Source organism: Silurus aristotelis, assembly GCF_946808225.1.
Source record: "Silurus aristotelis genome assembly, chromosome: 8".
Lineage (NCBI taxonomy): Eukaryota > Metazoa > Chordata > Actinopteri > Siluriformes > Siluridae > Silurus > Silurus aristotelis.
The window spans coordinates 17,449,308-17,458,422 of NC_139581.1; the positions used below are offsets into that span (position 1 = coordinate 17,449,308).

Below are 9,115 nucleotides of genomic sequence, written 5' to 3' on the forward strand. Positions count from 1 at the left end.
TGTTGTAAATGCGCTGTCCCTTTACTTAACTAGTTTTTTAATCCTGTCCATCCTCGTCTCTCACAATGAAAATCTCCACATCTTCAGCTCTGCAACCTCCAACTCCATCTCCTTTCTTTTACTCAATGTCACTGTCTCTAAACCATACATCGCAGGTCTTTCCACAGTCCTATAAACTTTCCCTTTCACTCTTGGAGATACTCTTTTATCACAAATCACTCCTGCCACTCCACCCTGCCTGCACTCTTTTCTTCACTTCTCTAACACACTCTCCATTACTTTGCACTGTTGACCCCAGGTACCTGAACTCCTCCACCTTCTTCACCTCTTCTCCCTGCAACCGCACCACTCCACTGCCCTTCCTCTCATTCACACACATGTACTCTGTCTTACTCCTACTGACTTTCATTCCCCTTTTCTCCAACACGTACCTCCACCTCTCCAGGCTCTTCTCCACCTACTCCCTACTCTCACCACAAATCACAAGATCATCCCCAAACATCATAGTCCATGGAGACTTTTGTCCGTCAACCTGTCCATCACCACTGCAAACAGGAAAGGGCTCAGATCCGATCCTTGATGCAGTCCAACCTCCAACTTGAACCAGTCTGTCCTTCCTACTGCAAACGTTACTGCTGTCACACTGTCCTCATACATGTCCTGCATCACCCTCACATACTTCTCTGACACACCTGACTTCCTCATCCAATACCATAACTCCTCTCTCAGCACACTGTTGTATACCTTCTCTAAATCCAAAAACACACAATGCAACTCCTTCTGACCTTCTCTATACTTCTCCATCAACATTCTCAAAGCAAATAATGCGTCTGTGGTGCTTTTCCTCAGCATAAAACCATACTGTTGCTCACAGATGGTCAACTCTTCTCTCAGCGTGGCTTCCACTACTCTTTCCCATAACTTCAAGGTGTGACTGATCAACTTTATTCCCCTGTAGTTACTGCAGGTCTGCACATCTCCCTTATTCTTAAAAAGCAATACCAGCACACTCCTTCTCCATTCCTCAGGCATCCTCTCACCTTCCAGAATCTTGTTAAACAATTAAAATCTCTCCTAAACATCTCCATGCTTCTACCAGTATGCAATCTGGTCCTATCTACTTTCCACTCTTCATCCTCTTAATAGCTGCTCTCACTTCCTCCTTACTAATCCTATCTACATTCTGCTTCATCATCTCCACATCAACCACCCCTCTCTCTCTCTCTCGCTCTCTTTCTATATCTCTCTCTCTTTATTTATCAAGCCATAGCCTGCATCAACCCATTATTATTTTACTGATTATTTGTGATGCAGCAATGCCAAAGAAAAACTTCCTCTGTTTTTGTTTAAACAGAGGAAGAGAAGGAGTTGTTGCTGCATGTAACCCAAGACAATAAAACTTTATTATATAAAGCTTGTTTCAAGACGAATGGTCACATGACAAAATATGTCACAAATTCTTTTTTCAGTTTCTCAGTTCACACAACAAAGACTAAAAATGACTTTGTCTGTATTTACCTGTGAGATTGTGAAAAACAATCTCTTTTTCTCCAATTTTGGAGAAAAAGATGTGTTTTTCAAATGTATCCAGAATATTGTGAAAATATCCATATACCCATGTTTAATGTTGTGCTTTAAAACAGCTATGAGCACAGCAATCATTTATCATGAGGCTGTTATATATAATAGTTGTGAACAGGACATATCTCTGTCGCTATCTGGCTCGGCTGTTTAGATGCACATCATTTCAATATGACGTGCTCATGATTTCAAACAACACAACGGACGAATTCAAATACCTGGGAGTCTTTAAATGTAAATATTTTGTCAACGGTTCCATGCCACCTCTTATTTACTTAATTACAGAACAGGGCTTGCTCACATTCAGTGTGTTTCAAGAAACATGGCTGTAGTTTTTCCACAGTCTGAACTCTGGGTTAGATTAGCTGTGGTATGCAGCTAATGGCAGGTTGTCTGGCTTTTTTTTTTTTTTTTCAGAGGAACCCTAAGTGGACACAACATGTCCAGTCCGAACACCCTGAGGCTCAAATTCCCTGTTTGCTGTTAAGTTGGGGGGGAGAAAAAAAAAAAAACTAGGTCAGGAAAAATCCAAGCAGACATCAGGAACCTCTAACTGTACACACGTATAAAATCAATACAAAAGGCTCTGACTCAGTGCTGCTCACGGCACTGTTTATTGTTCACAACACTTTATACTTTAACTGTCCTGTGTTCTATATCTCCCTGATTATCGAGAGTATGTACTAAAAGTTTAAAAGGATCAGCAAAAAAAATATAAAACATTTTTTGGGGAATATTAACTACGGCCAAAATAATATATAATCCAACAATAGGTTTCTTTTGGAATGGGTGAAAGTACATCCTGCGCCATACATATTTACAATTCAAATTTTGTTGAGAAGAGCTCGTTGAGGCTGCACTATTTGAGCGTTTAGTAGTACATGTATCGTTAACATTAAAAAAACCAAAAAACTAACGCTGAAATGCTTAAACTGCTTCCTATTGCCACAAAAACCACATGTACAGTAATGAGAAGTGGTATTGCAAAAGTTATAAGTGACTTCTCTTTAATACTGATACCATCTTGAGTTGAAGAACCCAAAACGTCTGATGCAAAGAGACAAAGAAAAGAAACTTCTTTCCTTTTAAGCATGTAACTGGTCATGAAATGGCGGCTGTTGTTGCCGATATCTCCATTAACCTGTTTTTATTCGCGACAGATAAGCCAGTCAGTGCAAGAAAGATGAGCCTGTAGCTTTTGATTGCCGCATCATGTCGTTCTTAGGAAGCTCGCAGAAGATAACTGGATTGTCACCTGACTGACATGACCTGTGTACATTCGCTCAGTTTTTGCTCTGTGGTCAGGCAAAAACATTGTGTAATCTGTCAGACTGGTTTCCCTGCATTGACGTACTTCCTAGCGTGTTTGCTAATGCGCTATCAATTCCTCTGTCTCAGCCTCAGCCTCGGGTCACATCTATTGCAATCTCCATGGACTCACGATACGGCTTGTGCCATTATTTCTTTGGGTAAAAGTAATACCGGGAGCACGACGTGCACTTTTTACGTCATCTTTTCTGGATAATATATAGCTATTGTTACAGTCTGAACTACATGAAATGTGAAGCGACTTTACTTATTGCTATAACAAGGATTTTATTGTGATCTCGCCTCATTTTCGTTTGTAAGACCATTTGGAGCTTTCAATAATATATGGCAGCAAGTCATTGAAATGGAGGAAGAACAGATGGTAGGAGATTATATTTACAAAGTATTAAGTAATCATTATAAATCAGATGCTATATTTAACTAACTGTACTGATGAACACCGACAGTGGCTTCTGAAGTAGGAGTGTTACACAACAAACAGCAGAACTGTAAATGAGTGGGTCTGGAGTCTGACAACACATTTAAACCCCAGGGGTCATTTACAAATATTTGTCTACAAACAAGCTCTTCAAAACAAGATTAGATGTTGTTAGTCAAATACCACAAAGTACACATTATATTTAATAAAAAGAAAAAAAAAAGAAAAGAAAAGAAAGCACACAGAAGTAACAGGAATATAAAATGTTTGGAAGCAGGGGAAAATACTGTACAGTTACATCAATTTGTGTTCCATATAAAAAGTCTGTCACCAGTAAAAAGGTGTTTTAGGTTCAGTTAGTATGTACCTTTAAAAACTGAACCTCTGGATATTCAGGGTATACAACCATGTCTTGGACATTTCTCTCTTATTCTGATGTTGGATACAAATATTAACCAAAAGCAGTGAATCTGCATGATTCTATGCACTGCTGTCACATGACTGGCTGATAGCATGAGTTTGGGTGTAAAAGTGTTCCTAATCAAGTGGACAATAAGTATATCTATACAGAGAATTTTCACTACTGCCAACATCACCGGCCTGAAATGGTCATAACTTCATGCAGTGTAGACAGACATGAGACAGATCTCAAACACACGAACACAGGACTCGTCTTTAAGTCCGGCTCCAATCCCTTTTTTAAGGCTTTTGCTCAACTTCATTAGGCTGCATACAGAAGGCTCAGTTACTTACGAAGAAGTGAGCATCAGATCAGTATCGGGTATCAGCTGATAATTAAAACTCAAATGCTGTGGAAAAAGTGGGACCGGTTCATCCCTGAGGTTACAGAATATCTGAAAGAATGTTGAGCTCTTTCTCCTATTTTTCAGTATAAATAAAAAAAATAATTGGTTCAATATGCTTGTCTTAAGCAATTGCATATGTGACATCATTAAACCTACAGGCAAGTAGTATTAAAACAGAAATATACCCTCACCCGGCACTTTATTAGAAACCTGTGCACCTACTCACTCATGCAATCACTCAATCAATCATGTAGCAGGAGTGCATTTCATATGCCTCACGTATTGTACACATCAACCATCAGGGAAGGGGGTGTGTGGGGGGGGGGGGGGGGTGATCTCAGTGATCTCTGGCATGGTTGTTGAAACCAGACATGGTGATATGAGTATTAATGTGCAGCAGTACAGAAAAGCAGCTAGTTGATGAGAGTTGTCAGGGAAGAACTGCCAGACGGGTCACTCGGTAGAATCGCGATGAACTGAAAAGCATCTCAGAATGTACAACAAATCAAACCTGGAGGTGGACTGCCTACAAAAGCCTCCCACCACTCAAGCAGAGCAGAAAGTTGTAGCTGCAGCTAATATTAAAATCGCAATAGACAAACAAAGTGAGAGTCATTAGCTAAAAAAAAAAAAAGAAAGAAAAAAGGATGCATTTGCACTTTGTTAAACCTGCACATTTGCAGCAAATCTACATTATTATTATCTATAAAAGTGAGAGAACACAGCATGGGCCTAAGCCTGTAGTTTATAACTGTAATACGAAACAAAACAAGGGTGCACAAGACTCCTAGTTACAAATATACATTGAAATTGTAAATCATACAAATCCAGATTGTTATACATTTATGGCTGTAACCTTGTAACCAGGTCTGTAACCTTTATAAACTGAAAATGTGTATAGATGGTTGATGTCCATCCATATCAAGACTTTCCACATGGGTAGTTGTACATTTACATGAAGTAGGGTACCTAGGAAGGAGTATACCACTGGAATAAATACTACACCAAGTCTACAAGACTAGTTACTCCCCCAGTGTGTAGTTTGGACCAGTTTTTAAGCTAAAACCCATCATTTCCGCAGTGTCTCGGGCCTGTATGTGTCTGACCAAATATAGCTTCCTACATCTATACAAAATGATAATTGTTAAAAAAAAAAAAAAAAAGATTGTTTTCATTACGGTGGTGCCCTTTAGCAAAGCGGAAACTATTCGCGCTATGCAGGCCGGTGGAAAAACCTTCAACTTACGTGGTCTGAATTCCTGTCGCTCTGCAGCGTTGCCCGAGAAGACATGGTCCCTGAGCTCTTTCTTCCGGCAGCGACTTGTTTTTTTGTTTGTTTTTTTTATTATTAAATTTCCTTTTTTTTGAGCCTGGCTAAGAAAATCCTGGTGTCATTTGGACTTCTGCATCTCCGCTCCTCTTCTTCATGAAGGAGAAATCAATCACAATCCCAGATCTTCAGCCCAGACTGGGCTTGGCTCCTTCTGTCTCGTTCTCTCGGTCTCTCCTGTAACACAGCACCTATTCCCCCCCCTCCCTCCTTTTTCAAATCCGCCACATGTTTACTTCTTAACCTGATTATAGTAGATTCAAGAATAAATACATATATAAATTATATAAAGACGAAAGTTTTGGTTTCCGCATCAGTCTGACTGTAGAAGCTGTTTTTTTGTTAAGAAAAGCTTAAATGTCCAGAGCAGCGTTTCCATTCTCACATAACCTCACCGCCTCCCATGACACAAGAGCAGTTCACACTCTTCCTCTTCTCAACGCTTCTACCATACAAGAGACATACAATTATCAAATATAAACCAGTGTCTTAGGTTGAATAATCAGATCTCGTGTAAACACTATCATGCTGGACTTCTCCTTCTTTTTGCATTTTACATTTTCAGCCAAATCAATGAATCAGTATTTACAAAATCCAGATCTAAGAACCTCCAGGCGCAAGTCAGACGGATACTGTTCACTCTTTCAGTCCCTCGCAGTCGTGAAAAAGCGGAAAGGGTGTTAAAACAAAGGAGGAAAAAAAGGGGAAATAAATGACAGGGGGATATAGATTTCCATTTCCATCATCCCTCTTTCTTTCATCGGAGTGCAAAAAAAAAAAAAAAAGAATCAGGCAACCGCTCATGCAATGTTCCTCTTTAGAAAAGCAGCGTGTCACAGCAGCATCGAGGAAGGACGTCAGGACGGAGAATGGGCTGGGCTGCGGTTACACACACACACACACACACACACACACACACACAGCTTCTTAAAGAGACAATCCGCTCTTTCATTCACACACACACTCTCGGGTACAAGCCTGACTAGGCCGCTCCATGAGCCTAGCAATACAGCACCCCTGGACATATCATGTTCCATGTCTACATTGCCCAGGAAATTATGTGAAAAACATCTCAACATGTCAACCCTCATAATAAAAAAAACTCTCCTGATATATAATACAAAAAAATAGGCGGTTTTTTTTTTTTTAAAGCCCCCAAAATCCCCAATTCCAGTTCTAATAAATTGCTAACTAGCTAACTCGGCTAAACGGTCACAAATTCATCCCTGAATGAGATGAGCGATGATTTCTTATGTAGTGATATTCTTCTGTCATATTATACTACTAAATTATACTATATTTATAGCAGTTTTATTGATTAGTAAGCCGGTCCGGTCTAAATCTGCTATCGACCCAAATGATTTTGTTATATTAGCTTTGCTAGCTTGGGTTTGTAGCTACTGGGTGTTAAATCACACTCCTGTGCTGGGTTAACATGTCACTACAGATTTTGCCCCCATTTTACTCCATTCTTCTAAGAAGGCTTTTCACTTGATTTTGGTACCTGGTACATATGTGTGGATTTTTGATGTCAGGTTCTGATATTGGGTGAGGAGGCCCAGGGCACAAGTCAGACTTTCAGGTGATTGCAAAGGTCTTAGGTGCGGTTGAGGTCAGGGCTCTGTGCAAGGCCGCTCAAGATCTTCCACTCCGACCTTCACAAACCATGTCTTCATGTACCTTACTCATGCTGGTACATGTCTTCCTTACTTCCAGGAAAGGACATTATAATGCTACAACATGCAAACACACACTTTACAACTGTGTGCTTCCAACATTTTGGCAACTGTTTGGAGAAGGTGTACATTTGGGTGAAAAAATATAAAGTGTACATAATGCTCCCCAAATCATTTTTATTATTATAAATCATTGTATTAAATAAAAAAATATGTTGGTTTAACACACAATATCTAATGTGGTGGCGTACAGAGAAAAAACTACAAAAATTGCATCACCATGGGTTCCAGACTTTCCAGACAAAGGATTTGCATTCAAGAATTCTCAAATTTAAAATTATAAACATTTGTAAAAATGTAAAAATGGACAGACTATGTAAAATGGTTAAAGGAATATTTTTTTATTAAACCTCTTGCATTAAAGATGAAAGGCTACACTTCAGAGTAAAGGCAAAAATACTAAATAATTAAATTTTTAATGTGCTGCTGTCCAAATACTTATGGATATTAATTGATAGTTAACAAAAAACTAATACATACTGAGGAATAAAAAAAATAAATAAATCAACTACAAAGATCTGGAAAACATATTGCTGCATTCTGTATTAAGAAGTGTATTTTTCCACATTCATAAATTATCCAACTTTTATTAATACTGTATGTATGCAACACAAAGTATAAGACTATAAGACTAAAAAAAAAAAAAATAATGCAATGGCTTTATGGAAGTAAATGGTTTAATTTAAAATGATCCTAATGGCTGTAAATCATATAACATTTATTAGTTCACATTATTACCACAGTTAATTCAGTATAAAGCAAGCATGACTTCTGCACAGCAAAATCCAATGTCTTCTTCTTTCGGGTTCTCCTATTAGGGGTCTCAACAGCAGATCATCCATCTCCACACCCCCCTGTCCACTACATCTGCCTCTTTCAACCCAACTACCTGCATGTCTTCCCTCACCACATCCATAAACCGCCTCCTTGGCCTTCCTCTTTTCCTCCATCCTGGTGGCTCCATCCTCAGCATTCTTCTACCGATATAACTCATGTCCCTCCTCTGCACATGTCCAAACCATCTCAATCACGCCTTCCTCACCTCCCACATGTCTCCAAAACGTCCTACATGCGTTGTCACTCTAATAAACTGGTTCTGTTTCAAGGACTGTCGATCCTTGTCACTCCCAACGAAAACCTCAACATCTTCAGCTCTGCTACCACCAGCTTCGCCTTCTGTCTTTTACTCAATGCCACTGTCTCTAAACCAAACAACATAGCAGGTCTCACCACAGTCCTATAAACTTTCCCTTTCACTCTTGCAGACACTGTTCTATCACAAATCACTCCTGCCACTCTTTGGCACCCACTCCACCCTGCCTGCACCTAAAGGTACCTGAACAGTGCAAAGTAATGCAGAGTGTGTTAGAGAAGTGAAGAAAAGAGTGCAGGCAGGGTGGAGTGGGTGGAGAAGATTGGCAGGGGTGATTTGTGACAACAAAATCCAATGTAGATGACAAAAAAGTAATCACTTTTAGTCTTCAGTCTTATCTACTGTGATCTGTGGCTGAAAAAAGGTCTGTGCCATTAAGTTAATTAAATAGTAGTTTAATTAACTACAAATGAAGTGCACTAGGTTACCGGTAGAGGGCAGTGTTGGACCTGTTTGGTTTTTCTCTTCTTCCACTTCCACTGTTTATCCAGTGTTGTTTAACATGGCATACATGATTTAAGTGACATTATTTGATTTACCTTTTCTAAATTAGCAATCTCCATAAACAGCCGAGGACAACTTAATTTGTTACACAACCACTGGTAAAACTGGGAAAGTTGTTTCTAATCATAAGAAAAAGACAAATAACTAGAATTTTTGAAATGTAACATGTTTATGTAGGCAACCTGTACAGCTGATAAAATTCCAGTACGACTCTTTATTATTTATTATTAATTAGTTAAAAAAAAACCATATATCTAT

The 9,115-nt window shown here is 39.1% G+C and overlaps 1 protein-coding gene across 6 annotated transcripts in view; it reads right to left on the reverse strand.

The window, feature by feature from the left end:
- Nucleotides 1-6,386, reverse strand: part of mark4b (MAP/microtubule affinity-regulating kinase 4b) — a 39,320-nt gene extending 32,934 nt beyond the window's left edge. For 4 of the 6 annotated variants that reach the window (XM_083549304.1, XM_083549301.1, XM_083549298.1 and 1 more), the window contains exon 1: nt 5,381-6,333. In XM_083549304.1, coding sequence (XP_083405430.1) covers nt 5,381-5,425 — 45 coding nt within the window. In that variant the 5' untranslated portion in view covers nt 5,426-6,333. Of the gene's footprint in view, nt 1-5,380 lie in introns of all 6 variants that reach the window. The other 2 variants (XM_083549300.1, XM_083549299.1) reach the window with 2 other exon arrangements.
- Between the last annotated feature and the right edge of the window lie 2,729 nt (nt 6,387-9,115).